Source organism: Cryptococcus neoformans, chromosome 7 (assembly GCF_000149245.1).
Source record: "Cryptococcus neoformans var. grubii H99 chromosome 7, complete sequence".
In the NCBI taxonomy this organism is placed as follows: domain Eukaryota; kingdom Fungi; phylum Basidiomycota; class Tremellomycetes; order Tremellales; family Cryptococcaceae; genus Cryptococcus; species Cryptococcus neoformans.
Window position 1 is genome coordinate 1,182,660 of NC_026751.1, and position 27,500 is coordinate 1,210,159.

Sequence of the window (27,500 nt, forward strand, 5' to 3'; positions counted from 1 at the left end):
CCGGTCTGGCATCTCACCCCTCTCCCACTCTCACAAATCAACCCATCTGTAGTCCGTCCTCAATACCCACGAGGTCGCCATGTCCCTACGCTCCACTCCTTTTGCCTTGCTACCATTTCTCGCAATTTCCACTTCGTCGAACCAATGTCTTTCACCGGCGTGCATCCTGTGCTCGTTCGACGTGTTTTTAGCCGTATCCGTGCAGACAGAGGGTACGAAGAAATACAGGAAAGTGAACAAATTTCGTATAACCCTGACGAGGCTACAATTTGGGCGTATGATGCTTTATTAGAAGGTGCTGATGCGGGATCATTTACACTGGCTCTACCGCCCATTCCTACTCTAGCTCATCTCCCACCCAACACTCGCACACCTAACGTTCAGCATCCACTTAACTATCTCCCGTCGCTATTTGCATCCTCACTCCTCAACCCCACCACTTCACTTCTGACTTCCCTGACGTTGAACGGTATGGATGGTACAGTGAACGATCAGAACGTCCAGGCGCTGCGGTACTGCACCCATTTGGATGTTCTGTGGATGAAGGGATGCCGGATTACGGATAATGGGATTAGATTACTTGGTAGTGCCCTCGAATTACCTGGACAAAAGGATCTCAGGGAGGGAAGAGGTCTCTGGAGGTTACGAGCGTGGTTTCTGGGTGGGTGTAGGAATGTTAGCGATAGAAGTGCAAAAGTCTTCGCTAGGTGGCCGGGACTAGTAGCCTTGGGCGAGTCCTGTTTTCCCTTCTCTATTATTCATCGCTGACACTCATTTCTACAGATCTGAGAGATACATCCTGTACCGAAACTTCCATCGCCGTTATCAACCGCACATCCCAAGCCGTTTTCTCAGGGCAGAACCCGAAATTTCAAGCTTGTAACGACGGCCTCGTCCCACTCTTTGCTTCAAATCTCCCGCCAGCCGATATTATCTCAAGCCTGTGTTTGACCCTTATCAAACTCCCCAACGAAAAGTCTGATCTCGTCTCATTGAATATCACTTCAACTTCAAGGCCCATACCCGACAAGTTCCTTCCGCCTTCATCTCGGACTGTCCCATCATCCAGCTCAGTGCCGACGAGAGGCAAGTCCTACATTCCAGGCTTCGGTTTCATCTATGGCTCTAATCTTTCAAGCTGCGTCGACGAAGATGGTGATTTTCAACCATTCGGTACATCCGTTTCTCTTTCCGATCTTTCATCTCCGTCTCATGAAGATGTCTTCTCTGAAATGGAAGAGGAGGACCCGACCCCGGCGGAAAAACGGAAACGGACAATCTCCAAAAAACTCAACGGAACGATGCAGGAAGTGAGAAAAGGGCAAGCGCATTTGGCTGGTAAACTGCACAAGGAGAAAAAACCTAGCAAGGCCCCAAAAGCAAAGGCTGCTGGCGCTGCTGCAGCAGCCCAAGCAGGAGAATGGTGGGACGATGCCGATGGCCAGGCAAAGAACTTCTATTCGGCCGCTTCTGCTTCTACCTCTACATATTCAAACGCCCAACCCACGTTAAGGGCCGAGGCAACCCAAGCAAATGCGCGGGGTCAAGGTGAAGGTGACCGGCGACTCATGCTTGTCCGCGTGGTCCATGACCAATGGTTCCGGCTCACATACACCACAGCCAACTCGCTTGCTCAGACACAGATGGGGATGCGGACGAAAGAGACGAATTGGGCGAGGGAAGGGCAAATGGCGGAGAAGAGGGGGAAGATGGTGGGTGATATTATGCAGGCGACGGAAAGTGTGAGAGAGGCATTGAGGCAGGCAGGAGAAGCGAACAAAGCGACTGCCAATGCGCAAGCGCCAGGTCGGGTTAGGACATCTGGACCGACGGACGGTAATGTTCTTCCAACACAGACGAGTACGGGGAGCGAAGAAATTGTCCGGCGTCGAATGGAACGTTATGTAGTTGATCCTTCAAGCACTACCACCACGGTCCCATCCACAGGATCATCGTCAAGTATTTCCCGAGCATCAGACGATTCTCAGAATCCATTTAAAAAGCCATACACTTCGAAACCCTTCGCCAGCAAGTACTATCCCCGCAAGTACACTGGCTCTGCGCGTCCCTTGCCTCCTCCGCCGAAGAAACCTTCTCCCTTTGCCCCACACTCTCGGCTGGTGGGCAAGACTCCTAGTCGTGGCAATACAAGTATATCGTCTTCCATATCAACACCTGGAAAACCATCCCCACCCATTGGACATCCCAATTCCCAACCTTCACAACCATCTTTAGCCCCACCAATGTCCTCCCCTGTTGCCGCTACCCAGGTACAAGAACGTACTACGCGCTCCAATCCTTTCGCACCCAAGCCATCCTCTGTCCACCGGTCATCTTCTCCTGTCTCTTCCGCGCAGGAGGATGATGGTCTCGACTTTGGGTTTAGCAGCGGTGCATCAGCGAAGAAGAGGGCGTTTGGAGGTGCACCAGGAGGGGAAGGGAAGAGAAGAGGAATGAAGATGTTTTCTGGGAAAGTGAACGGGGTGGTGTTGAAGAGTGCGAGAGAGGCGTAAAGACGGTGCTCCAGAGTCTGATGAAGCAGTGGAGAGAGAATACATGACTGGTAATATGTGGGAGATGGTCGCTGAGATGGATCTCGGTTTCGGGGATAATCAAAAGTTCCACGGCATTCTGAACTTGAACGTGGAAGGTCTGATCTCTGCTATGCCATCTGTTAATCGTATCATGCCGCATGCCGCATGGCTGATGGATGATGGCTAGCAGTAGGCACAGAGACACAATTTGATGATTTCGGGATCAGGCCGTGCATCAAGCGTCGAATCATCCAAGTTGATTGCTGTCCATCGCTTTGTCGATCCGTTGAGGTTATCTATCGCCCATAGAAGGAATCTGATGGGATCAGTGCCTGATGTCATCATTCTACATGCCGTCTATTCGCCCATCACCTATTTCCCCTATTCCTTTTCCAGCCTTTGTCCTTATGTCAACTGATCAGTAAATTTCAGAGTCCGCCAGGAAAGAAAAGAAGGGAAGGATGTGTTGAGCAAAATGGGTCACGATGGGCGAATGCCCGATACCGTGATATTCGAGCTTATAGGTACCAGGGGTTGAGGATAATAGCAATAGCACAGGGGTCAGGAACAGACCAAAGGAAGGGCCCTTTGAGGTGATCTGTATATTCAGCGATTAAGGTGTAGCCATTTCAAAATATGTTGGGCGTTGGGCAGTCGTGCGTAGATCATAATCTGACTTGGAATGAAATGCGATGAAAAGATGGAAGCCATTGATCGTCATGTGCTCGAGTATTGCGATGCAGCGTGAGTGATGTTGATCATGTTGTCTTGTCGCTCGTTGCTCGTCGTTTGTTGTTGTGACTTCCCGCTTTTTGACGACAGCTTCCATCATTCGTTAAGACATTTTGCGCCCATCGCCCGTATATCTGATCCACTTTGTCGGGCGCCGAGTGCCATTTCCAGGACCTGTTGTCTATATGCATTAGATGTGAGAAGTTAGCCTCTGATATAAAATATATGATCATCAATGATGTCGGACGGATGTCTCTCCATTCTATATCCTTTTCCCCTTCACATCCTTCCTTCATCTTGATCCTTGAAACCCCGCCAAAAGTGTAAAAAAAAAAAAATGTCCGACCCATTCTCCTCCCATCCTTACCCACCTCAATACTGTCAACCGTCCGTCTTCATATTTCATTTCTCCTAGTCTTTTTCACTTGACAGCTCGCTGACAACGGCATTGACGATACACTGGATTGTAGCGGTCCGAACAGCATGATATTTCCTCCTTTCGAACAATTCCAGCAAGCATCCCAACAACAACAACAGCAGCAGCTCGTCGTAGTTTCGCATGGAGACGAAGCTTGTCTCATTTCTCCAGCGGAACATTATCCAGGCCAAGGAATTTGTAGTTATCTGTGTAAGTCTTGACGCCTCGCCCCGCTGTTTTGCCATAGTGCTGGTGAACAGAAGAAGCTAACAAGCGAAAGGACGGATGGACGGACGAACGATAGCTGATCTGTGCCTTGGTCTCATATTATGTCATTGTTGCTCATGCTTGAGGTACCGCCCAGAGGATGCTTATCGATCTTGAAGAAGAAAAGTAGTCCTCTGAAGATTCGAGATCATCTGTACGATAGCACTGTAGTCAATTTTCCATCCAATAATCTCATACACGCTAAAGGACTGCCTGTTCAAACGGTTAGCAAATATGATACACAAACTTACTTTGCATAAAACATCTCATTGGGATGAAAACAGTTTCTGATCACACAATCAGCACAAAAGGAGGAAAGGAAAAAAAAATCCAAAGATGATGTTTTTGCATGCCCAAACTATGACATCCGCTCTCACTCCCAGATGCAAATTCCCATCCACTCGCAAAAGACGAAAAACGCAACCGTCTCCCAGACGACAGATTACGCCTCTTCTTTGCGTCCTGCACCAACGTCCGACTTTCTAATATTTGCGCTTTCCAAACTTCACGCTTAAAGAGCGTGGTGCCTGGAAGGCTTAGGAGGTTCGTAGACAATCTTTCGGTTCTTGAGGTAGGCCCATTTGAATCGCTTAATATAGACGGAGATGGCGAACATGCTTGAGAGGACAATGAGAGCCTGTTGCTAGCATTAGCCAATGCCAAGGACATATGAAAAGGCATGAAGACTCACCTGCATGCCCATCTTCTTCCTCTGGTCATGTTCAGGCTCCGCAGCCCAAGACAAGAAAGTGACGACATCCTTAGCCATTTGAGAAGTAGTAGCGGGAGTACCGTCATCGTACTCGACGAGACCGTCGAACAAGACTCGGGCCATGGCAATACCACCACCGGGGAAGTAGGGGTTGTAGTTCATGCCTTCAGCAACCTTGACACCAGCGGGGGGGTCGCAGTAACCGGTAAGCAAAGAGTAGACGTAGTCGGCACCTCCGTGTCGGGCCTTGATGATCAAAGAAAGATCAGGGGGAAGGGCACCAGCGTTACCGGCACGAGCGGCCTCCTCGTTGGGGTAGGGAGCGGGCATGTAGTCGGCGAGCTTACCCCTGCCGGCCCAATCAGCCTCTATTTACTTGCTCTCGTTTTTTGACCAAATCTCCACTCACGGTCTCTGGAACATTTCACCCTCATCGTTGGGCCCATCTTCGTACTCAACCTCCTCAGCCATAGCCTTGACTTCATCTACAGTGTGTGAAACGCCGACAAGATTACGCCAAGCGATTCGGTCGAGGGAGTGACAGGCGGCACAGACTTCTCGGTAGACTGTTTGTCGGATCCAAGAATTCGCCAACCGCGTTGATATTTTCCGATAGTCGAATTAAAGACACGCGAAGCAAGAAAAAAAAAGGAAACTAGTCAGCACAACCCCACGCATCCTCACATCCGACGCACCCTGGTAACCACGCCTGATAGCGGAGTGATTGAAGGTCTCCAAAGGTCCATAGTGCTCAAACGGCCAAACGGCAGGGTGCAAACCGTTCTCGCCGGCGCTGTTGGCAGACGCCTCGGGCAAGAAGGGGAGACCGTAGAGGTGGCCGTACCAAGCGACAGAACCGGCGGCTGCAAGGGTGGAGGCGAAGACGGCTGTTCGGGAGGTAAGGACGGGTTGGGAGGCGGAGGAGGAGAATCGGGCCTATAGATTTGTGTTTAGCTGCTATATGGGCCGGCGGATGCGGGCAAAGCGGCCGGATGCACTGACCTTGGCCATGTTTTGGAGGGGGGCCCTGGCGGCCTTTGACAGCCTTGGGAGTGCTTGGTGGAGCATGGTGGTGTTTGGGGGAGAAGCCAGGAAGAAGGGGAAAGGAGATGAGCGTGGCTGGGGAGTGAGCCTGCAGCCGAGGCCCAATGACAGTGCCCCGAATAAAGAGCCTCGGAGCAACTCGGCGTTTCTGGCCACGGAGAAACAGCATGTGGCACTTTGCCCCAGCCGCGTCTGCTTTCTCATCCCCAGCTTCTCGTTGGTCCTCGCAAAGATGTCCACAACGGCTCGGTCGATGCATGCACAAAAGTCAGGGCCGTGCCCATAGAAAGATAAAGACTGCCCAAACATATATACGCCGGCCATCCCTGCCTATGTGACATGCAAGGACCATGACATGCTCGTCAAAAGTCGTCCCCCGGGCGATCCCCGATCCTCGCTTCATCCTCTGGCGTTTGGGCCGTATCTACATCCGATCTTCACAAAGACCTTGCCATTATGCACCCTCCCTTACGATATATGCACATGGAGCGCAGAGATGTTTAAAGAGATGCTCACTGACAACGTAGCACCAGGACACTAGCATCTCATTTGTCTATATAGCATAGTCATAATTGTTGGAAGCATCAGCGAATCAGCGACAAATCAAACTTCAGCCGGCGGCAAGAGCAATTCGTGACGTCGACAGTCTCACTTCCTCTACACGGCGAAACGAGTTTGACCTCAAACTGATATTTGGGAATTTGATTCCGTTCTGATGCTCAGATTGATGTCAATCTGATATCAGGGTAATGGGACATCAATATGACCTCAGCTTGCAAAATATCAAATTGACATATGGTTTGGCTTGACATCAAACGGACATCAAACTGACATACATAGAGATCAGATTATAATTTGATGTCGTTCTGACATCAGACTGATGCTGCATCTATAATTTAGATTCATCCATATTAAATTACTTAATTAAATATACATAAGGAGTAATTTGATGTTCGTCCAGATATCAGGTTAATCAATCAGATGTTGTACATATCTGTGTATTCATCAATCATAAATGATTTACTATACTCTAATTTACCATTTGCTCATTTTACCTGTCTCTCTCATCGCTCCGTCCTTTGCCAACGTGGTTATCCCTCAAAGAGAATTGGAGCTGTCCTTTACTTCAGCAACGGGTATATCTGGAGGTACACTAGGAGGTGCACTGGGCTGGTTCGATTCAGTCTGCAATTTACGAACCATTTGCTCTATGTGAGCTTCACGGTCTTCAAACGTTCTTCTTGGCTCTGTTAGCATCGGAGGCAGAACTTCCCGTATTAAGTGAGGATTGTGAAGTGAGAGCAGATTGATCACAAAATGTTCGTCGTCCACATGGTCCACACCATAAGCCATCTTAGAAGTTACTTTGCGCTCCTGTTTGCTGGGTCGAAGACGTCGTACGGGGCAATTACCCTTCAGGCAATCATGCTCTGCTGCGAAACGAAAAAGCACGGCCTTAATAGGCAGTCAGCATCAATACGTAGGGGATATGAGTAAAGTTCCTCACTTGTGAAAAAACCGTGACAAACACTCCATCGTTTCTTTGCAGCATGGGCATGCCGTGGATGGGATGGCGGTTTCCCCCGATGGTGCAGCGGTTTATTGTAACCATGCCCAGATCATCATCTGAGGATGGCACAATATCAACGATGCGTCCATACAGGATTTTACCCTCAAAACATGTCAGAGATTGAAGCACATGTTGGATCACTGTGGTTGGTACAGGCACAATGCCCTTTTGTCATCTAACTTACCCCGTTCCTACAAACCACCCAATTGCCCACTTTGCAGTGGTCCCCTGAAGCAGCTTCGACAGCGTACGATTTGCCATCCTTCTGCCCAGCCAAGCGAACAACCTTTCCTGGTGGGTATAAATCGTCAACAGAATTTGTGATATAGGACTTCAAAGCCAAAGCATACCTTTCTTGGCTTTTCTAGGAACCGACCAGCCAAGATGGGTACAAAGACCGTGGTCCTGTCGTAGTTCAAGAACCTTATGGCCAGCCCCCCATATACCAGTTTCCGTCACAAAGAGACCACCAGTAACCAAATGTGCACATATCCCAGCGTGTGCAAACCAAGCCGCCACATCGTGGCTATTGGCTTGGCCATTCCCACGGATAGTGCACCCCCGAACGACACTGTTGAATCTCTCATGTCGTTCGGTAGCTTGGTGGATTACTGGGCCATACCTCAGCACGTCTCGTGTAACATGACAGAGGTAATGGACTTTTGGCTTCTTTGTGATGAAATCTGGATTGATCTCATCGAGTAAATCCTGTACGTTGGCAACCAAGATTTCGAGATCATTCTAATTTTGCGTTGCATGGTAAGCCGAGTAACACTGAAATTGGAGGTCTGCTTTGTGACATACTATATATTTATCCAGATTTTTTATTACCGGGAACCAAAGATGAGCACCTAAGGACGCGATGGACAGCATGAGCTGACATGTTGCCTTGTCTTCATCTTCGGTGAGAATCCCGAACAGCTGTAGTGGCAGGGACTGCGAGAGAAATCGGTAATGGCGACCGTTCAGGGAGTGGCTGTACCGCCAGATATATAAAGCGTCACCTTTGTCGGTATCTAGACAATCCTTCGCGGCCGAATCTAACTTAGCCACAAGAATGTCAACACGATCCTTCGGCATCCTGGACACGACATGTCTCCATCCATATTTCATGATACCCAAAGAGTAGGTATGTAGTAACTCGAAAGGCGTGTCGTGCGCCGGATCGAGACCTTACATGCGTGCCAGTTAGATGAAGCTTTTACTATGTGGCAATAACTTACCAGCTACATCCAACAGAGGGTTCCTTTTCAGGCCTGGCTGCTGGTCAAACCAATCACGCATGATCCTATAAATTTCATCCTTTGTCTTTTTCTGGGCCCTGAGTATCCTGGTCTGCGGAATAATTTTACTAATCCAATCATTCGTGAAAAAATCCTTGGTTCCTGTTTGGCTTTGAAGCTTTTTGACACGATCCAGCGAGCCACCTTGCATAGCCAGGTCGAGCTGCTGTTCAAGACTTGCCTTAATGCTTTGCGCGTTTCGAGGAGGGTTGTCATCCTAAAATAAGAGCATATAGAAGCTGCAAAAGCGTAAGAACACAGATCACTCACTCGATGAAGTGCTCGAAACACTCTGAGTGTCTTTTTTTCCGCTTGGCTTCCACCGACTGTACAGGTGCGGCAAAGGAAGTTGCCACGGACAATATGAGACGCTTCTTCGCTTGCCTGAGGGTTGTCACAAGGCAGAGAGGAGACCCTTAGCACCACTTTACACTTTCGCTTATTGGAGGCATTAAACGTCTGTATAGGCATGGTTTCTGTGCCCCTTATTGGATGAAATTATCAGTAAACATTATACGCATATGTTAGCGGTGTTTCTTTCAGAGATTCCTTACTGAATGATCTTCAGTATTTCAGCCATTTGCTCAGCCCATGACGCATGTTGTGAAGTTGAGATGAAGTTTATGAAATGATCTTGGTTAAGAAGCTTGGCAGGAAGGTTTGTGTTTTGCATGTAGATATTTACATGCTTATTATACTGCTTTGACCGATTTCCCGAGACGTCGTCAGCCCAAAGAGATACGAAAACCACCAAGAAATCGTCGTTGATGCCGACAGTCGATCGCAGGGGGTTCAGAGAGTAAACATCTCCGTTCTCGTCTTCCAATTGTTCAAGCTGTTGTCAGTATTTTAGAAGTTTACATATGTAAGGATAACATACATCTTATCGTCTGTCGCTCGTCAGGGCTTACGACCGCTAGCAGCTCTTTGGCTGGAATCGGATCTGTGATTACGTCTTCCTGGGCGATTACCAGGTCGTTATCCTAGGTTATCTTGATTAGAAGTAATGATCCATAAATACCACCTGAATTACTCACTTGTCCTACAACTCGGGAACTAAATGCACCCACACTGCCGTGAGGCAGTGTTACCCACACTAGGGGGTTACACCAGCTCCCCGTTCTTCATCCGCGTTACTTCCCGGACGAAGAACTGCTTGCCTGTTTCGGGGGAAATCCACAAAGGATTGAGCATTTCAAACCCGAATTCATACCATCTTCGCGCGTGCCACACTTCAGAGACTTCTTCGGGCTGCCATGCTGGGTAGCGCGTTATGAATTCTGAAGTTATGGGGTGGGCGACTTGCTGATTAAACAAGTGAGAGACCTCTATAAGTTCCTGACGTCAGAAATCCATGCTAGAGACTTACTAGGGCAATTGCATTTCGGGGATCGGTGACGGTGAAATGGTTACCAAGCTGAGAAACAAGATTCTTGGTGGGAAAATGATTGACCGTATCTCGTACCATGCTCTGTATTTTGCGAAAAGAGTAGTAAGAGGGAACATTAGGAACATTTAATTTCCTCAGAAGCCAAAGGATAAGCCGAATTTGCCTCGTTGAAAAGCGCATCCGTCCTAGGCTGTCCATAACATCAAGCAGGCAATACTGTCACGGGAAATTAAACATAACCACCTTCCTTTTAACGCTTTAACTCACTATCTTATTAGGCCAGGGCGACCAAGAATTGTCGATGTCTGGTTCAAGAGGCGTGTTTTCTGGGGCAATTGAGTCGTCAAACTCTAACAACAGAATCTTAGCCATTTTCAATTGCTTCCCTGTCAATGCACTCACCTTCACCGTCGCCCTCATCTCCATCAACATCACCATCAAATCCGTTCGGAGTCTCTTCTTTAGCCAGTTGGAGCCTTCTTATATCCTCCGCAAATTGTCGCATCTCTTCTGAACCTTCTGATTCCAGCACAGAGAATAACAATTTTTCTAGCCCTGTTTCGTCGGGTAAACTAAAGATTTCATCCTCAAAAGTATTATTTTCTAGAAGCTGAGAATTAAAGGTATCTTCGTCAGGAATGTGGGGAAGTATTGGATCATCAAAGTCCATGGGGAAGTCGTCGTCCTCGGCATCTGTCTCGTGGGGATAGGCTGTATCATACGCTAACTGCTCCCTCTCCCGCTGCGATTGGTTTCTGTGCCAAATTTCATGGTTGTTGATATGCTTCTTTGTTTTTTGATGATGGGAGATGTTCTTTAGGGGGATGTAGCAGTCCTGGTCGCTGGACACAGAATCACTACAGCAGATACATTTAAACATTTCAGTTTTGCCAGTCCTTGGATTAACTAGCCTGATAAATCCTAATGAGGCCGCTTCGCATCAATCTTAACTGCCTCATCCCACAGCCAAGCAATGCTTACCTCTTTGGGCCAAGGTTTTGTCATCTAGGCCTCTCGGACCACGCCTTTTTGGATAACCCAAGCCACTGGTGGGGCTACCGCTACGTGAATCCCCCAAAGCAGACGCCATTATTTAAAATATGTGTTGAATGTGTGTTTTCTGTTATCTAGCGTATCTTGGAAATTTGCCTCACTTAATCTGGGATGGCCTTTTGATGTGTTCTCCTTTCCTTTTCGGAATTGTGGCTTTTCGACTTATGATTTTAGAATTTGTGAGCTGTGGTGCGTGCCATATCGACGACGGAACTGAAGAAAACCCTCCACTCTGCCTCCACCCGCGCATCCCACCTCCGCAGATCATCGCGTTGTTGTTGTTTGATCACAGTCACGTGACCGCTTGTTCTGTCGACCAAACAACACAAACAACCGTCGACGGACCAAACAACAAACAACATGATGGGAAAGTTCTCGAGACTTTGTTTGAATCAACAAAAAACGTTCGTAAGTTCTCGAGAGTTTGTTTAAACCAACAAACAACTTTTTGCGAATGTCCCCGAAACTTCTTTCCACAGCGTTCTCAGATTCTCGAGACTGTTTAAAAGGTTTGTTTTGATTTCTTCGCCCCTTTCTCATTTCAGCATCTCAAGTCCACCGATCCTCATTGTCCCATATATTCATTCCATATTATCATAATGCCTTCTAACAATTTGACATCTCTTTTGAGCTTGGCGAGCGCCTCCTCAAGGATCAGGGAGTCTCAGCGTTCCCAAATTACTACAGCATCCGGTTTGGGATCCAGGACTTCGGGGTTCGCGGAATCCACAAGCAATTCTGAGAGTTCGCAGACGGGCAACCGCGTCTCCAGAGCACCTTCGCAAACGCCATCAACTCCATCCCGCCGCCATAGGAGAGCTTCAAGTCTCGACAGCTCTCCCATATCAGCAGTACCCTCTGCCCCCAAAAGGCAGAGGGTAGGTGACTCTCAAGTCATCGTAAGCCAGGAACACCTGGAAAGGGTATGTGTCTGCAGCTCAGCCTATGCATTAACCCTTACTGATATTGTACTTGATGGAACAATCTGTCAATGTTTCTGCAGTTGGAGCGTAATCAAGAGCTCATTCTCAAAGAGTTGGCGATCCTGAAGGGTCTGTTCGCCTCCCAGTCGTCATCTGCTTTAACGGGCTCGAAGCCCTCTGTAAGTTCGGTACTTAATCAAACCAAACACAGCATAACCTTTTAGTCATCTGACGTTCATTTACCAGCAAAAGTACAGCGACTTAGCCAGCGAGGTGGTCAATGCATTTTTAACCACCCCCTTCTCCGACCTTTTCTATGGAAGCAACCTGGCTTCCATAATCCACGTAGGTTTACCTTGTTTACCATTGGTGACGTACCAGATATTTAACTACATCTACTCAGGATGCAGCAGTCGCCTGCAAAGTGGGTGGGGTGCCCAATGCTCGGCACCCTGACCGTCACGACTTCCGAAAGGAAGTCACACGAAAGTTGACGGTCTGGAGGAGCGAGAGGAAGCAGGCGGTAAGCGACCTTATTTATATGCTACGACTACTGACGAATTGCTTTGTATAGCTTATCAAAAGCATTGATGAGCGCTGGAACCTCGTTGTTCTCGGCCGATGCATGGCCAAGGGGTCCCCCTTGACCATGCCCTTTTTACAGCGCCTCGCCTTCCTTGCATGTTTCTTTCATTTAAGCAACATATCACAGTAGCTGATGTATTTTATTTGTAGAGGTATTCGACTTACCGAGTCGGCTCTCCTTTGTCCCCAAAGGTTGAGAACTTTTGGAAGGTGGCGGCGAAAGAAATCTTCGAGCTTGGGGAACTCGGAGAAAAGGAGAGGTGAGTTGGATTAGTGCGAGTGCCTACATCGACTGACATCAATTAAACAATATAGGAGGGAGGTGTTAGAATTCGTCTTTCGAGAAGACGAGGCTCGCTTCGGGGCTGCCAACACTGGGATAACCAGTGTACGCCACCTTGCGGGCCTACAGAAAGAGTTCATGGAGTGGCAAGCCATGAACCGAAGTCGGATGGTGCCCGTGTGGAGGAAGGGCAAGGAAGGAGGAAATGGGGGATATGGGAGTGAGGATGAGGAGGAGTTCGGCCAGGGTCGCAATGTCGATTCTTCGGCTAGGACGGGAGAAGAGGATGAGGAGGATGGTGAGTAAGGGGGTGGTGCTGGCTTGTTTGGTGCTTGGGGGGATGAAATAGAGAATTTTGTATATAGGCTCTAAATGGATATGCAAATTATTATCCATTGCAGTATACTGGGTATACCGGTCCATGCATGTATTAAAATATAATATAAATATATATATATAGTGAATCAAGAATGCATCAGATTAGCGTCAAATAAGGGTCAGGTTGCCGTGCAGTGTACATATTTGATGAATCAAGAATGCATCAGATTAACCTCAGAAAAGAGTCAGATTGACCTCAAGAAAACAGTCATGGCTGACGTTTGTGTGAGAGTCAGATTGACATCAGATTCGTATTTGGTCAAAATGACCTCAAACAATTGTCGTTATTTGATATCAGTTTGACGTCGGAATCAATTGACATCAAATTGATGTCAGATTCGGTCAGTCGTGTATAGTCTCTCTTCCTACGTATCTCTCTAATGTCCGTCTTCTTCCCAAGATACAGCCCAGAAGAAGGGGCATCCCTTCGCTCTACGCTACACTCTCGTTGGCATCAATTCACAAAAAGGAAATAATGCCGGGCCAGATACTACAAAGCGATCATACATAAAATATAACATGATATAGTTTGGCGTTCACTGGGTATCAAAATCACTGAAATCTAAGGTATCATTCATCGTGTCAGCTTCACCATGACTAAAATACCTCTTGTGGACGCATACGATAAGACGCTACTTACCGAGGACAGGGAATTCCAACCACGACAAAAAACTATTGTGGGCATCTGGTATGGCAGTCCCAACAGAAGGTTGACTTGGTAACCATCCAGTCTGATTTCCTCCCTGTGAGCATTGATTCCAATTCTCTCCTTCAACAGGTTGAGGATTCCACTCTGAAATACCATCAAGAGGTCGAACTTGATTGAAAGTTTCGTTTAAAACGTGTTCAGCTAGGAATGGATCGAATTCCACTGGACTTTCACTGGTCATCGTATTACTGGTGCTACCTGGTTGCTCGGGCGCTATCTCGCCCTGGTGATGTTGTAGTGCGAGTTCTGAAGGCGGAAAGTGATTGAACCAAGGCATTGAAGGGACAGAGCTTGATCTAGGTTTCGGCTGATTTTGACGTGTATACTCGACACTGTGATTGAAAAATGATCTTGGTGAAGTCGGTCTCGTTTCCGGAGGGAGAATCTTTTTTTGCCTCGCTTTGCTAATGGCATAGCGCAGTTGTTGAGCAAAGTGGAAACCCGGGACTAGAGAAATCAGCAACGGAGCAGCGCCAAAACAAAATCTTTCCAACCATAACAAATGGAAGAGTAATAAAAAAAAAAAAAAAAAAAAAAAAAAAACTTACATCGTGCCAGTACCTCGGTCAACTGAGATAGGTCTCTTGCTACTTTCCTTAGATCGACTGATCCTGGTAAAAGGGTGGCTAGACGTATATAGATCCTCGTTACGCTAGCCAAGGCAACATGTGAATAATGATTAGCGTGTAAAAGTTTGTCTTTCTGATTAATCTCGCGAGTCAGCGAATATGTGCTTCTACAGCCCCGGTGGGAGACGGCTAAGATTACACACCTCTGTCGTAATAACTCTGCTGGCTATCAATCGTGCATCGTCAAGACTCGCTAAGAGCAAACGTCTTCGATGGGGAGAGAGTCTTTCAATGTCATGTGGACTTCGGATAGCTCGCAACAGACATGAGTTTGCCAGAACACTAAAGGCGAGGCAAGTTTATGCGATCAGTCCCAACTCTTCTGGTGTAAGCTTGCTTAGAAAAGTGACTCACGAGCCGAAACACCTCTGCGTTGTCACTAGAGGGATATGCATTGTCAGGACGTTGATCAAAGCCCGATGATGTCAAGGTACTTACGATCCGTCACCAAAATATTATCCAAGGAAACTCCTTGTTGAACTTTTGCGCATTGTCATCAGTACAAGAACTTTCAACATGGGATTTTACCAACTATAATAATTCCTCCATCTCTCTTCCCAGCCAAGCGCTTCGTCATTGAAGATTTGCAAAAGTTGATCCAATTCTTGGTGAGTACCAGATATGGTACTTTTGTGCAATGTTACTGGTCACCCATGAAATGGTTAATAGTGATTCCCATCCTCCCATAATCGGAGATGGAAACTCACGCCTCAAATAAAGTAATTCGCAAAAAGCAACAATTCGACTATCGGTAGGCAAGTGCGCAGGATGTTTCAACAGCGAGTGCAAATGAGGAAATATCAAAGCCTCGTCGATCAGTATTGGTCGACCATAATTATACGCCATCCTAAAAGTTGCTAGATATTAGTTCCTCGTAAGTTTACTTCTGGAACAAGTCAACTCACTCGATGGCCATTTTACAAACTAAAAGCCATAGCCTCGATCCTATCACCAGCCGCCGTTCAGTGTCTTCATCACGATCGTTCGTGAACGCCGAAGGGGTTTGCAATCTCTCAGAGAGTCTCGGCAGACATTTATAGAGTTCCATGTCAATTCTGTTAAATCCCAAAACCGAGTGAGATGGTGAGGGAGATAGATAAAAAAAATTAAATCCCACTCACGCCATACTAACAGCATGACTACCAGGACGCCAGCCAGTATCTCCCCACGAGGCCAAAATGACTTTTGACAAACCAGTCAGTATCAATCAAGGTTGATCAACGTTTTGAATATGCCAATGCGACTCACTCATGGCTTGGAGAGCTTCCGTATCAGCTATGGGACAGAACAAGGTGGACTTCCCTGCAAAAGGGCGTCAGATAAGGAAGCCCATCATTTATGCGACTCGTTGATGAAACCGTGATTTACCTATGCTCTCCGCATGTTCCCTCAGTAGCCGTTGCAAGTTGCTAGGCTCATGGCCAGCATCTTTGATCTTCTGCCCCACGAAAAGAATCGCGGATATGCAGAATGGCGACCGATGGCGTAGACTGAAAGATCACATACTTTTGCTTTAGCGGCACTGCCCAAACCAAGCTTATCCCAATCAAAAAAAAAATGGCATTGATGCATACCTTTCCCAAGAGTCTCTAGAGGGATCAAAGACAGGCATGAAGGAATGTGCTCCTCGGAAGAACCTGTACTAGCACGTAAGCATACCGCCATTGTTGAAGAACTAAGACGAGAATAGGTTGTGGAAAGAAGGCCAAACTCACATATCAAAAAGGTCTTTCCCTTGTGCTTCGCTGCAGAAGCCAAGATTGATCGGATCACGCATTTTGGCTGGTAACCTATCAGGAGATCCCAAATCATTTGCACCACGCTTTCGCTTGAGGCGTAAATTTCTCAAGCAACCGTCTGGTTCAGTCCTGTCCCCCCCGCCATCGGCTGTTATATGCTCTTGATCTCGATGGCTTGATAAACCTGGCTCCCTCGGCGAGTCCCAGTGACCATCTGCATGCAGCCTCTTTCTTTCCTCGCTTCGCAACATATCCCGCATAAAACAGAGCCCCTCTTTTGTTTCTTCCTCCACTGTGTGGTCTCTCTCGTCTTCTGAGGACATTTCTGATCCTTCTGCAGTGCTTCCGCCGGCTGTTCGGTCTTGATGAACAGATTGCTGTTGAAGATCGGCTGTAGTTGATGACGCATTCCCAGCTATTTGTTGTACCCATTGCTCAAGGGACGATACAGGTCTCTGCTCAGATGTTTCACAAAGCCCTGATGAAGGTGTCTGGACATGGTTATGAGAGCCATTCGAACCCAGTTGCGCGACTATAACTCAGGATCAGCCACCTAGCGGGATCAAGCTTAGCATTTAACCAGACATACTGTTATGCCTAGCCGGATTGGTCGATACTTGAGAGCCAGCAGGTAGAGCCGTTGGAGCCAGACGTAACAGCAAAGATACTACGTTCTCAAGGTTAGATTGGACGTGCTGCATCTGATCTTCAAGTGCGACAACTTTGCTGCGTCGTTCAAGAAACCGTAAGCTGCCTATCTGTTAAATGATAGATATAAACTTACTTGAGCAGGCCTCTGGTTGACCTGGACTTGCGTTTCGGAGCTGGACGAGACGGGCCTGTCCCATCATTGGGAAGGCCGGAACTTCCAACTCCATTATTCTCTGGCTGCGACATCCTATGTGTTCTGCTGGCAAGTCAAAAGCGAATGCTAGACTGGCTCAGCGTGAAAAAAAAAATGTTCGTTGAAGTCGGAAGGACCAAATGGCATCTAAATAATAATAACATCGATGAAACAGCGAGCGACGAGCTTATTTAAATAGCGATATACATAAATCACGTTCACCTATGCGCAAGAGAGATGATGTGCTCACCAATTTTCAGGGTCCAAACTCGGCGACCGACGAACGAGGTACAGTCGCTGCGCTTCAACGGTTGTGGTAGGTAATTAGAATTGCTATTAGGAACTCGTGATCAAAGCGATGTGAGGAGAGCAGAGAATAGCCCGCTATACCACACATGGCGGCAGAAACCTGAGGGTTGGAATGCTGGCTGAAGAATCTGAGCGCACACAACAAATCGTAGAATGAATCCTACGCAGCGTAGTTTACTAGTAAGACCATCATAGCGGAAGAAAATGATAACTTTAGAGGGAAGCTAGGTGAGCAACTGCGTGATTTGGAACTCAGAAGCTCCTTTCGACATGGACTGTAGGTTTGATCCTTCTGGGAGATTTTAGGCGTTCTCCTGATATGATGACTTCGAAAAAAGCCTTCCTGCGATGTTGGTAAGAAGATGTACGATGTCGATTTCCTCGGAGTTCATGCTTGACTCCATTCGCCTCGCGGACCATCAACCCTCGTGACTCCTTTGATGCCTTTCAAACTTTGCACGACATTGGCTATTGGCTGCATATAAAATTCAATTCTATTTACAAAGGCCTATTAAATTCTACGAGATTCTACGCAGACTTGAGCCAAACAGTTGTCTCCCCAGGAATTTTTTCACCCTTGAGAGCATTATTAGATGAACTAATAAGAACAGAACCCTTGGGTAGATCGACAGAATCTTTGCCGATGTTGACAACTACTTCCCATCCACCGGGCCTTCGGAAATGCAGGACTTCTTTGTTATCATTGTCCACCCATTCGAGCTCCTCTGCAGCTTGCAACTCTTTCCTCAATCCTAAAGCCCGTTGGTAAAGGCTTAATACGCTGTTGGCATCCTTTTCCTCCACGTCGACGGCATAGTCTTTGAACCACGCAGGCTGAGGGAGATGCGCACGTTTGCCAGAACCGTAGCCAAAGTTCTTCTCATTGGCAGCCCAAGGAATAGGAACTCGACAGCCATCACGACCGACTTCTTCTCCCTTTGTTCGGATGAATATAGGGTCTTGTCGTTCCTCGTCTGGAATTTCGACGACTTCTTGCAAGCCAAGTTCTTCACCCCTGTAACGCCAGATGAGCCTTTGCAATGCTGTCTCAAGGCTGAACGTGACTCACTGGTATAGGTATGTCGATCCCGGCAAGGCAAGGATCATGAGAGTAGCCGCTTTGGCTCTCCTCAACCCTTGCTCAATATCAACCTTGGGATCCGTCAGCTTGTTTTTAAGGGACTTGTTATAGGCGGCCGTAGTCATTGCATGGTTCGCATTCGGGACTTTGGGGAGACCGAATCGGGTGGGGTGTCGCATTACCTACGAGCCACAAATGAATGGTATATTGATCAGCAAGGTCTAATTGGCACAATGACGGGCCAACAGGACTCACATCATGATTGGACAGTACCCAGGTAGTAGTTGAGTTGGACTTTTTGCTTCCTTCCAATGAACTCTTGATGCATTGACGGTACTCCTCAGCATCAAAGTTGCATAAAAGAATGTCGAAAGAGAAGGTCTGGCCGAGACCCTCAGAAGATGCGTAGAGGGGCTTTTGGTCTGGAGCAACCCAGGCTTCAGCGACAGCCCTAGAGATCACTGTCAGCCACGGTTCGCCGGCCAGCAAGAAAACACAGTTCCAGACTCACATGAGTGGGGGATTGAACTGGTTGAAGACTTCCCTCCAAGATCTGTAGATATCGTGTACCTCCTTCCTGTCGAGAAGGGGATGAACCAAGTCGGAGTTGCCGTTGGTAAGCTTTTGATGAGTCAATTTCGTCAACTGCTCCCAGTTTGGCAAGGGCTCGCTCATGTCTTTAGCAAGGCCGTGTGCGACGTCGATCCGGAAACCTGAGACTCCTCGATCACCCCAAAACTTCAAGGTCTTCAGGAAATCAGCTTTGACATCTGGGTGCTCCCAGTTCCAGTCGGGTTGAGAGGAGTCAAACCAGTGGAAATACCATTGACCGTCGTTCACTCCAGAAGGCGACCAAGCAGATCCACCGAAAGCACAAATCCAGTCGGTAGGAGGCTGATCTTTGTTGGGTCCGAGACCTAAGTTATGTGAGATCAGCTCAATCCGCCAAAAGGTGTATCGTCCTTCAAGGGGCTTACCATCTCTGAAGATGTACCTTTCCCTCTCAGGTGACCCCTTACCCGCTTTCAAAGCGGCTTGGAACCATTCATGGTCATCGCTTGAATGGTTGGGGACGATATCAACAATGACTCGGATTCCGACCTTTTGGAAAGCAGCCGTCATCTCGTCAAATTCTTCCAATGTCCCAATCTTTGGGTCGATATCCCTATAGTCGGCCACATCATCTACCCCGAAAACTTATCAGAACGGCCATGCGGTCAAAAATGAGCGTGAAACTTACAACCGCCGTCCCGCAAAGCGGAAGGATAGAAAGGGCTGAGCCAAACGGCATCCACTCCTAAGGCTTTCAAATACGGTACGCGAGCAGTTATACCTTCCAAGTCTCCAATTCCATCACCGTTTGCATCGGCGAAGGAACGGGGATAGATTTGATAGACGACGGCCTGGCGCCACCAGTCGGGATCTATTTAGTTGGTCAGTCTTCATCTTCACTGATCTCCTACGGAATTAAAAAAGTTCATCTTACCGGAAATAAGGCAGACCATGATTTATGACTTGTTCAGAGCTGTTGCGAATGTAAGAAGGTGAACAGAGAAGCAGTATTCCAACAGCTGGTGCTTAGGGATGGGTTTGTTGCTATGATACCTTTCAATTACATGAACTAACCAGAGCAATATATATTTCATGGACGTCTCGGCAGTCTTGAATTCAAACCCGGCCGGCTTATCGGTCTGCGAACCCTTACAAGTGGATATCGACAACAGACATTTCAGGGACGCAGATAACAAGTGCCCCATAGCCAGTCTTCACATCTTGCCCCTCGTGTTAGATTTTGCCCTACTAGACCCGTGATTGTTGCCAATCTCGATAGGATAAAGAAGACGAGCCTGGGCTATTTGCGATTTCGAGTGTATTTGTGCGGCTTCAGTGTACAGAAGGGCATATCAACGCTTGCAGACGGCTAGATTTGCAACAGAAGTGAGAAGGGTCATGTAAAGCTTTGGTGCATGTGGAGGAAATCGAGGCCTATTCTGAGCTCTAACAAGAGATTCCATCCATGTTTTTGCCAATAACTCGACATCAAATGAGGCATTGTTAGACCGCGCGCCTGGCCGGCATTCTTGGGAATAGGTCAGGTGACTCATGGCAATTGCCGCAGTCATATCATGAACCATAATAAGGTACAGCTAAGCGCCACTCCCTGGCATGACAGCATACAGCCGACGGCGAAAACACTGGTAGTACGTAGTAAAGAGTAGACATAAGCCTCATTTGGATGCTCAAAATTGGCAATCTCTGAACCGACGGTGCGCCGGATCAAGGACAAAAGCTTAACCGGCAACCTAATTCGTTTCTCCGATAGATTGAGTTTTGTTGATTCATCGTTGTTTTGATCATCCTCGCATTTCGAAAGGTACAATGACGATTTGTTTTCATTTTCCGGCGGTGACTGGCCTGACTACGGCCGATTGGGGATGTATTATCCTACCGCGCTATATTCAGTTCCTCGGGGCTCTGGTGCCCAAGGGGTCCCACAATAACGCATGTTCTCCTCTCCTGGATCTTCCGGAGGTCGTCAGGCAGCGCGATGTTGAACATCGATGTTTGACATATAAAAGGCGGACATGGCACTGCGAAGATAATCTCTCCAGTTATCTCAAACAATCTTCTCGCCTAATCTTTGGTTACTCTTCAAATCACTAAGTCGACACCAGTTTCACATTATCGTCCACATATACCATGCCGAGCGACCCAGTTACTACCGAGCAGGTGGTACTCGACCGTGTCAAGGGTGATATCGACGACTATGAAGATGTCGTCCAGTCAGCACGACAAGGTATGGAAAGCGAGAAAGCGTTATCACTCAGGGAAAGTCTAAGACGATATCCACGAGCGGTAGCCTGGTCCGTCTTGCTATCCACATCGCTGTAAGTAACCATCTCGATCAAACCTCTTCTATCGGCATGCATCGTTGACTGATTCCACATTGTAGCGTCATGGAGGGCTTTGACATCATTCTCATCAATAACTTCTATGCTCTTCCTCAATTTGTCCAGAAATATGGTGTTGAGCTTGAAGGCGGTTGGACTATCACTGCCGCTTGGCAAGCAGGTCTCACCAACGGCGCCAATGTCGGTGAAATCATCGGTCTCTGCATAAATGGCTGGGCCTCTGAGAGATTCGGTTACAAGAAGACAATGATTGGTGCCGTAGGTGGCTGCACATGTACTACAAACCACTTGAAGCTGATGGATACTTTGATCGTCCTTCCAGCTTATTATGATGATTTGTGCCATCTTTATTCCCTTCTTCGCCCAGAACATCCAGACACTGCTGGCGGGTGAGATCTTACAAGGGTAAATCTCACGAAACAATTCATATTTTTCTCGATGCTGACACCTATTTGTCCTCAGGATCCCCTGGGGTATCTTCCAAACTCTAACCACCGCATATGCCGCCGAAGTCTCTCCAGTGGCTCTCCGACCGTATCTCACGGCATATGTCAACCTCTGTTGGGTAATGGGTCAAATCATTGCTTCCGGAGTCCTTCGATCCGTTCTGTCGATGGAAGGGCAGTGGGCTTATAGACTGCCCTTCGCTCTCCAGTGTGAGTACTCCGACCCGAGGAAATGGTCGCCGCTAACAACTTCGATCACAGGGATTTGGCCCGTTCCGATTTTAGTTGGCTGCCTTTTCGCCCCCGAATCACCTTGGTGGCAAGTACGAAAAGGCCGACACGATGATGCTCGACGAACGATCCGACGGCTCTTTAGCAGCCCTTCTGATGAGGAGGTTGAGAACTCGCTCTCCCTCATGAAACACACCAACGCCATTGAAAAGACCATGGCCGAAGGTACCAGTTACTGGGATTGTTTCAGAGGTGTCGATCTGCGTAGGACAGAGATTGCGGCTGCAGCTTGGATGATTCAGAATTTATGTGGATCTGGTGAGTCTTCTTTGCCCTGTTGTGGGTTTTAGGGGCCTGCCGCTAATATGTATTATCCTCGGGTAGCATTCATGGGCTATTCTACTTTCTTCTTGGAGCAAGCCGGTCTTCCTGTTACCCAGGCCTTTAACTTGTCTATTGCCCAGTACGCTCTCGGTATCTGCGGGACCATTGTTTCATGGGTGGGTACTATCTTTTCGGATACTGATAATGAGCTTAAATACCCCTTTCTCCAGATCCTCATGGGACGTGTCGGCAGAAGGCGATTATATTTGGTCGGTCTCGCCGGCATGATCGCCTTCCTTGTAGTCATTGGCGGACTAGGCTTCATTTCAGTTTCAACTTCAGGGGCTCAGTGAGTTCACTTTCGGTTGTCTTCAGCTTGTCCTTGGGCTACTAGAGACTGACTGGTGTTCTTTCCTAGATGGGCTATCGGGGCGCTGCTTCTCGTCTACACTGCATTATATGATGCTACTGTTGGTCCTGTTTGTTACACCATCGTCGGTGAAATTTCCTCAACTCGACTCAGAGCCAAAACCGTTGTGTGAGTAAAGATTGGTGATCACTGATCTTTTATTACGTTTTCAACCACTGGCTAATCAACATCACCCTCAACAGCGTCGCTCGAATCGCGTACAATGTCATTGGTATCGTCAACGCTGTCATCATGCCGTATTTCCTCAACACTGCGAAGCTAAATTGGGGCGCCAAGACCGGCCTTTTCTGGGGCGGGTTCGCGTCCTTGTGTTTCATCTGGACGTTCTTCAGGCTCCCCGAAGCGAAAGACAGAACATATGGTGAACTCGACGTCCTCTTTGAGAACAAAATCTCTGCCAGGAAATTCGCTTCGACAGTCGTTGATCAGTTCGCTGGCCACGAAGACAACTTTGACAATACCATTGCGGTCGAAACATTTGACGAAAAACTGTCCAGCAAGCCTTCAGTCGCCCATGTGGAGTATGTCCCAACGGATTCAGAGCAGTAGAAGCTTGCGCAAGGCGAGGTTATCAATTTTAAACAGGCTGAATTGGAGGGAAGGATGAGATGAGTTATTATTTTCTGTGCAAGGATTTGGAGTTTTGAAAACAAAAGGTCTTCTCAATCGAACACGTTGTACTGGGTAATTGAGATATATGTATGTTGAGTGCGTGTCCATGCGTTTTAGCCCTGTTTTTGCAAGATAAAATCCTGATTCCATATCAGATGGTACGATTTGTTAGGCAAGGACGCTCATCATGCGGATACATGCATGTACTATAAAATGCAGAGCCAGAGATACAGTCTGATAATCATCTATGAGATGTTTCAATCAGATACAAATTATAACTGTTCTTTTTGATTACGTGAAACCATCACTTCATTAAAGATCATCCCAGTCCCCAGTTTTCTGACTACCCAGTTCAATATGCCGGTTGTTCATTGCCACAACAAGTGTAGCGCTGTGACAAGCATTGAGAAGATTCCCATGCCAAAGGCCATGAAGACGCCATGATTATAATCATTTATTGGGAAGGCAGCACCGACCGATTGAAGGGATCCGCCATTACCTGCCGTGGAGTAGGCGGTTAAAGTCACGCCTGCTACGATAGATACGCGAACATGCTCTGTTATTGTCTACATTTTGGATTAGTACTGTACGAATCGAAATTGGACTCTCCCAAACATGGGGGAGAAAAGGAAACGTACTTCAATAACATCTGTCGGATGACCTGACTGATCGATGGTAGATGCTGTTTGGGTGACGTAAACAACAACTACCCCTCCGTCACTTGCCGTGGTTGCCCCAGGATCTGTCGCAGTTACGGTTACTAGTACGACTGTCTCGATGGTTAGTGCCTCTGTTTCTGTCATGATCAGATAATTGGAAACTCACCACCCGGATTTTCTGGTGCCGTCACAGTAGGTTGGGTCGATTGGTTCGGATCGTTGGCAGTGACGACTACGGTTACAGTTCTCACTGCATTACCTGTTGAGACCGATCCAGCTGCATTGGTAGTTGTGAATGGTGTAGTGTATGTGTTGGTCGCTGTGACTGTGATAGGGCCGCCGGCAGTGGTGGAAGGCTGGCTTGAGCTTGCAGTAATTGGTGCGCCCGCTGCTGTCGTGGAAGGAGAAGGTGTACTGGAAGAGGCGATTGCCGATGAGGATGTCACAGACGCAGCAGCTCCTGAGATGGTTTGTGATCCAACTTGGGATGGTGTGCTGGACGATGAGGATTGACCCGGTACTGATGATGGTGCAGGAGACGAGGAAGTAGCTGATGCCTCTCCAGAAGTTTGAGAGCTTGATCCAGAAGGAGTAATTACTACACCCCCTGAAGTAGTAGCGGACGGTGACACTGGTGATGATGCCGATGCTGATGCCCAAGTACTGACAGCTTGCGAAATGGGCCCAGAGCTAACGGCAGAGGGGGTTTCCGAGCTTTCGGAGGGTGATTGAGATATGGATTGAGATATGGATTGAGATATGGATTGAGAAGGGGAGGGAGTTGAAGAAATTGCAGAAGGTGCTTCCGAACTCGCCGCAGGCTGGGAACTAGCAGGCTCTGATGTGCTCGGCTCTGAACTAGAAAGCGAGGAACTGGGAAGGGATGCAGAGCTTGCCACCGCAGAACTAGGAGCTTGGCTTGCTGAGGACGAGCTTGCCACCGCGGAGCTGACAGGTGGATCCGAGCTGGCAGGAGCTGCACTCGAGGGCTCGGTCGAAGTAGGATCAGCCTGAGCGCTTGACGGCTCCGCAGCCGCCGAGCTAGGGGCCGCAGAAAGAGATACCGAAGATGGTGAGGCGCTGGGTGTTGCTGAAGGTGATGTGGAAGGCTGAACACTTTGTGCAACAGAGCTTTCAACCGTACTTGTGCTGGGTACAGTGACGCTTTGCTCCAGTGAGGAGGTTACTTCAGATGAAGTGGGCGCTGAGCTACTTGATGGGACAATAATGGGAGATTCGGAAGAAGATGGTAAAGATTCGGGAGAGGAAGATGAGGGAGGTTGGACAGATGATTCAAGTGATGATGTCGTAATTGGTTCATCAGACGTAGGCGCGGCCGTGGAAGACGTAGATAGATCGTTAGATGATGGCGCAACCGATGACGGTCCAGCAGATGAGGCAGTCGTAGAGGACGTAGCAGACGTTGATTGAATCGTTGATGATACAGTAAAAGATTCAACATCACTACAATGCCCCCATCATAATCAGTGCAAATTCCCATTTCCATAATGCGTAGCAATTACTCACGAGGTCGTTACAGAAGATACAATAACAGAAGAAGCCGGGGCGATAGATGATGAATCGACAGGTGTCGTGGTCAATACACTACTCTGTCTGATGACAGAATTGCCATTTGGATGAGGTGATCATCTTCAGGGCCCATGGTAAAAAGCGAACTTACGCTGTGTCAGAAGGTGCAGCTGCAGAAGATGCAACCTGGGAACTGGGCGCTGTCATCTGTCAATTCTGCAAGCATCTGCCAAAAGATCATGAGAAATTCACCATCAGATGTTCCAGTATCCTGCTGTCTCTTCTTGAGCCTAAGTACATCCTCCACATTTCCGCTCAGAGTACGAGGGACTGCGGCCGCCTCGCAGAGACACATGAGAACCACAAACGCTACGCTGGGCTTCATATTCTTTTCGGTCTGGTCATGTCACTTCGTGGAAAAGGAGGATAAAAACGGTGGGCGGGGAGACAGGGTGGCAAGAAGAAAAGGAAGATTACTTGTCAGGGTACTTTTAAGCAGTCCTCATGGAACAGACATTTTCACTTGTGAACTTCTCAGATAAATCGGTACCCTATGGGTAGCTACGGGGAAGACGATGATGTCACGATAAGAAGCGATGAAGAGCAATGAGGGTGAAAGTGGAGGTTATGTACGTAGGCCAACGCAGGCATCGGGCTGACGATGCGGGTATGGCTAACGGCAAAGCGGAGATTAGTGGGGATTTGGTGATTGCGGTGCATGATGATGGGGGTCGACAAGAAGAGAAGGGGATGGAAAATGAAGGATAAAAGAGGGATGGAGATCTGCACCAGTGCGTGATGCATCCGTCGGTAGTCGAGAATCGAACCCAGATGGCTGGGACCTTCGGGCTTTTTGCCAGCATTCATTCTTCATGTCATCGGCGTATCGGATATTTCCGGAAGGCACGTACGAAGTAGGCCTTTCGGTTCTCCCGCGGCAGAAATCATTCACGACCCGAAGCGGGGCAAGGACGATTTCTACAATTAAGTAGTGCATGTGGCAGGCGGTGATGAGCACGTCGTCAAATTGACTCGGTGCTTGCAAACAGGGGGAGAGCTCACGTAAGAGTAGTACGCGATGAGCAGTGATGGAGGCACAAGGAATCATCCTTTCTGAGATGCAGTACGTCTGCGCGAAGATCCTTTCATTACTGGAACAGATCTCGGGCATGCTTTATTAGTGTACTAGGATTTTAGTTCTACAGAACGCAGCTTTTCTGCACTTTACATGACTAGCTTCGAGACTTTGCATTGGCTGATCCCATTTAATCACCTCACCACCCATCATGTCCCCTTCATCTTCATGCTCATGCTCATCATCATCTTCATCCTCATCCTCAAAGCACGCCTTTCTAACTCACTCCCCGCCTACCACTACCGTCTACAGCCTCTTGCCGCGCACAATCCGTCTGATTTCATGCAGATGTACCCATCTCCACAACCCCCCAATTTCTGCCAAAGCTTGCATCCTCATCATGCTCGATAGGTTCGACAAGCTCTGGTCAAGACTGGTACACCTCACGATGACTAGGGAGGTGTTTCTCGCTGCGGAAAGGGTAATCATACACTTGCGAAGAAGTGGGATTGAGTTTTGTCATCTGGTTGGGAGGGAGATGGGGGTAGAGGTGACGAGGGGCAAAAGGAAAGAGGTTAGTGTGCTTTTTCTGGTACCGGGTCGTGGAGAAGTAGGGCACAGATTGGTCGCGGAGATGATCGCTCATCTGAATAATGGGGAGGAAAAGGGGGTGCAGAATGTTGCGAGTCGGTATTGGTACGACTGGGAAGATTGGACAGTGTCTCAACCGTGGAATTATGTCAAGGAAGATGGTAAGAAGGAAATCAAGATAGATATACCCGATAAGGGAGAAGAGGT

The 27,500-nt window shown here is 48.0% G+C and overlaps 10 protein-coding genes and 3 non-coding genes; 5 read left to right on the forward strand and 8 right to left on the reverse strand.

The window, feature by feature from the left end:
• Window positions 1–3,247, forward strand: part of CNAG_05908 (hypothetical protein) — a 3,785-nt gene extending 538 nt beyond the window's left edge. Inside the window, exons 2-3 of the mRNA XM_012195023.1 lie at window positions 1–730; window positions 784–3,247. The exon at window positions 1–730 is cut by the window's left edge and continues 16 nt beyond it. Of these exons, the coding sequence (XP_012050413.1) occupies window positions 1–730; window positions 784–2,513 (2,460 nt within the window). The 3' untranslated portion in view covers window positions 2,514–3,247.
• On the reverse strand, window positions 671–3,947 carry CNAG_12696. Its single transcript, XR_001045904.1, has one exon. It is a non-coding gene; the product is annotated as a hypothetical RNA (non-coding RNA).
• A 328-nt stretch (window positions 3,948–4,275) lies between these two features.
• On the reverse strand, window positions 4,276–5,773 carry CNAG_05909 (cytochrome c1, heme protein, mitochondrial). XM_012195232.1 has 5 exons: window positions 5,666–5,773; window positions 5,359–5,599; window positions 5,073–5,229; window positions 4,643–5,012; window positions 4,276–4,588 (listed from the first exon to the last, which is right to left on the reverse strand). The coding sequence occupies exons 1-5, from the start codon at window positions 5,729–5,731 to the stop codon at window positions 4,463–4,465; spliced, it is 960 nt and encodes a 319-aa protein (XP_012050622.1). The 5' UTR covers window positions 5,732–5,773; the 3' UTR covers window positions 4,276–4,462.
• Window positions 5,774–6,735: 962 nt separating this feature from the next.
• Window positions 6,736–8,491, forward strand: CNAG_12697. Its single transcript, XR_001045905.1, has one exon. It is a non-coding gene; the product is annotated as a hypothetical RNA (non-coding RNA).
• Window positions 6,759–11,185, reverse strand: CNAG_05910 (hypothetical protein; the record flags this gene model as incomplete). Its single annotated transcript, XM_012195233.1, has 14 exons — window positions 10,932–11,185; window positions 10,353–10,871; window positions 10,218–10,300; window positions 9,930–10,031; window positions 9,669–9,865; window positions 9,598–9,616; window positions 9,472–9,543; window positions 9,115–9,395; window positions 8,831–9,044; window positions 8,501–8,537; window positions 8,082–8,449; window positions 7,628–8,018; window positions 7,462–7,568; window positions 6,759–6,821 (listed from the first exon to the last, which is right to left on the reverse strand). Exons 1-14 carry the CDS (start codon window positions 11,038–11,040, stop codon window positions 6,759–6,761), a joined length of 2,562 nt encoding a protein of 853 aa, XP_012050623.1. The 5' UTR covers window positions 11,041–11,185.
• Window positions 11,186–11,384: 199 nt separating this feature from the next.
• Window positions 11,385–13,105, forward strand: CNAG_05911 (hypothetical protein). Its single transcript, XM_012195234.1, has 6 exons — window positions 11,385–11,926; window positions 12,007–12,105; window positions 12,173–12,271; window positions 12,330–12,449; window positions 12,662–12,771; window positions 12,827–13,105. The coding sequence occupies exons 1-6, from the start codon at window positions 11,603–11,605 to the stop codon at window positions 13,098–13,100; spliced, it is 1,026 nt and encodes a 341-aa protein (XP_012050624.1). The 5' UTR covers window positions 11,385–11,602; the 3' UTR covers window positions 13,101–13,105.
• On the reverse strand, window positions 11,587–13,179 carry CNAG_12698. Its single transcript, XR_001045906.1, has one exon. It is a non-coding gene; the product is annotated as a hypothetical RNA (non-coding RNA).
• Window positions 13,180–13,321: 142 nt separating this feature from the next.
• Window positions 13,322–17,748, reverse strand: CNAG_05912 (hypothetical protein). XM_012195024.1 has 16 exons: window positions 17,034–17,748; window positions 16,839–16,975; window positions 16,226–16,781; window positions 16,085–16,147; window positions 15,879–16,000; window positions 15,759–15,812; window positions 15,632–15,692; window positions 15,416–15,565; window positions 15,218–15,357; window positions 15,043–15,153; window positions 14,949–14,990; window positions 14,865–14,889; window positions 14,654–14,792; window positions 14,430–14,583; window positions 13,813–14,328; window positions 13,322–13,734 (listed from the first exon to the last, which is right to left on the reverse strand). Exons 1-16 carry the CDS (start codon window positions 17,144–17,146, stop codon window positions 13,709–13,711), a joined length of 2,409 nt encoding a protein of 802 aa, XP_012050414.1. The 5' UTR covers window positions 17,147–17,748; the 3' UTR covers window positions 13,322–13,708.
• Window positions 17,749–17,855: 107 nt separating this feature from the next.
• On the reverse strand, window positions 17,856–20,440 carry CNAG_05913 (alpha-glucosidase). XM_012195235.1 has 7 exons: window positions 19,970–20,440; window positions 19,724–19,906; window positions 19,461–19,667; window positions 18,995–19,400; window positions 18,739–18,934; window positions 18,472–18,665; window positions 17,856–18,417 (listed from the first exon to the last, which is right to left on the reverse strand). The coding sequence occupies exons 1-7, from the start codon at window positions 19,986–19,988 to the stop codon at window positions 17,931–17,933; spliced, it is 1,692 nt and encodes a 563-aa protein (XP_012050625.1). The 5' UTR covers window positions 19,989–20,440; the 3' UTR covers window positions 17,856–17,930.
• A 409-nt stretch (window positions 20,441–20,849) lies between these two features.
• Window positions 20,850–23,665, forward strand: CNAG_05914 (MFS transporter, SP family, general alpha glucoside:H symporter). XM_012195236.1 has 9 exons: window positions 20,850–21,371; window positions 21,437–21,653; window positions 21,718–21,800; window positions 21,858–22,051; window positions 22,103–22,390; window positions 22,457–22,572; window positions 22,627–22,745; window positions 22,815–22,934; window positions 23,009–23,665. The coding sequence occupies exons 1-9, from the start codon at window positions 21,184–21,186 to the stop codon at window positions 23,373–23,375; spliced, it is 1,692 nt and encodes a 563-aa protein (XP_012050626.1). The 5' UTR covers window positions 20,850–21,183; the 3' UTR covers window positions 23,376–23,665.
• On the reverse strand, window positions 23,578–26,425 carry CNAG_05915 (hypothetical protein). XM_012195237.1 has 6 exons: window positions 25,880–26,425; window positions 25,779–25,827; window positions 25,625–25,711; window positions 24,264–25,561; window positions 24,077–24,207; window positions 23,578–24,004 (listed from the first exon to the last, which is right to left on the reverse strand). Exons 1-6 carry the CDS (start codon window positions 26,010–26,012, stop codon window positions 23,807–23,809), a joined length of 1,896 nt encoding a protein of 631 aa, XP_012050627.1. The 5' UTR covers window positions 26,013–26,425; the 3' UTR covers window positions 23,578–23,806.
• Window positions 26,426–26,442: 17 nt separating this feature from the next.
• Window positions 26,443–27,500, forward strand: part of CNAG_05916 (hypothetical protein) — a 1,527-nt gene continuing 469 nt past the window's right edge. The window contains exon 1 of the mRNA XM_012195025.1: window positions 26,443–27,500. This exon is cut by the window's right edge and continues 469 nt beyond it. Coding sequence (XP_012050415.1) covers window positions 26,914–27,500 — 587 coding nt within the window. The 5' untranslated portion in view covers window positions 26,443–26,913.
• The window catches only part of CNAG_05917 (hypothetical protein), a 1,830-nt gene continuing 1,129 nt past the window's right edge, over window positions 26,800–27,500 (reverse strand). Inside the window, exon 2 of the mRNA XM_012195238.1 lies at window positions 26,800–27,500. This exon is cut by the window's right edge and continues 495 nt beyond it. The gene's annotated coding sequence lies outside the window, so the exon portion shown is untranslated.

Excerpts from the sequence above, each read along its gene's own strand:
- CNAG_05909 (XM_012195232.1), bottom strand. The coding sequence starts at position 5,731 with ATGCTCCACCAAGCACTCCCAAGGCTGTCAAAGGCCGCCAGGGCCCCC. Across the intron at positions 5,230-5,358 it reads TATCAGGCGTGGTTACCAGG|TCTACCGAGAAGTCTGTGCC; the intron begins GTGCGTCGGATG and ends TCCGACAAACAG. Across the intron at positions 4,589-4,642 it reads GGAAGAAGATGGGCATGCAG|GCTCTCATTGTCCTCTCAAG; the intron begins GTGAGTCTTCAT and ends TGCTAGCAACAG.
- CNAG_05911 (XM_012195234.1), top strand. The coding sequence starts at position 11,603 with ATGCCTTCTAACAATTTGACATCTCTTTTGAGCTTGGCGAGCGCCTCC. Across the intron at positions 11,927-12,006 it reads GCCAGGAACACCTGGAAAGG|TTGGAGCGTAATCAAGAGCT; the intron begins GTATGTGTCTGC and ends ATGTTTCTGCAG. Across the intron at positions 12,106-12,172 it reads TAACGGGCTCGAAGCCCTCT|CAAAAGTACAGCGACTTAGC; the intron begins GTAAGTTCGGTA and ends TTCATTTACCAG.
- CNAG_05912 (XM_012195024.1), bottom strand. The coding sequence starts at position 17,146 with ATGTCGCAGCCAGAGAATAATGGAGTTGGAAGTTCCGGCCTTCCCAAT. Across the intron at positions 15,566-15,631 it reads AGTCATGCTGTTAGTATGGC|AATTGACATGGAACTCTATA; the intron begins GTGAGTGGGATT and ends GGGATTTAACAG. Across the intron at positions 15,358-15,415 it reads GTTTGTAAAATGGCCATCGA|GATGGCGTATAATTATGGTC; the intron begins GTGAGTTGACTT and ends AGCAACTTTTAG.
- CNAG_05913 (XM_012195235.1), bottom strand. Across the intron at positions 18,935-18,994 it reads CAGTTCAATCCCCCACTCAT|GGCTGTCGCTGAAGCCTGGG; the intron begins GTGAGTCTGGAA and ends AGTGATCTCTAG. Across the intron at positions 18,666-18,738 it reads GGGTACTGTCCAATCATGAT|GTAATGCGACACCCCACCCG; the intron begins GTGAGTCCTGTT and ends TGTGGCTCGTAG.
- CNAG_05914 (XM_012195236.1), top strand. The coding sequence starts at position 21,184 with ATGCCGAGCGACCCAGTTACTACCGAGCAGGTGGTACTCGACCGTGTC. Across the intron at positions 22,746-22,814 it reads GTTTCAACTTCAGGGGCTCA|ATGGGCTATCGGGGCGCTGC; the intron begins GTGAGTTCACTT and ends GTTCTTTCCTAG. Across the intron at positions 22,935-23,008 it reads CTCAGAGCCAAAACCGTTGT|CGTCGCTCGAATCGCGTACA; the intron begins GTGAGTAAAGAT and ends CACCCTCAACAG.
- CNAG_05915 (XM_012195237.1), bottom strand. The coding sequence starts at position 26,012 with ATGAAGCCCAGCGTAGCGTTTGTGGTTCTCATGTGTCTCTGCGAGGCG. Across the intron at positions 25,712-25,778 it reads GCTGCACCTTCTGACACAGC|ACAGAGTAGTGTATTGACCA; the intron begins GTAAGTTCGCTT and ends TTCTGTCATCAG. Across the intron at positions 25,562-25,624 it reads GTATCTTCTGTAACGACCTC|TGATGTTGAATCTTTTACTG; the intron begins GTGAGTAATTGC and ends GGGGCATTGTAG.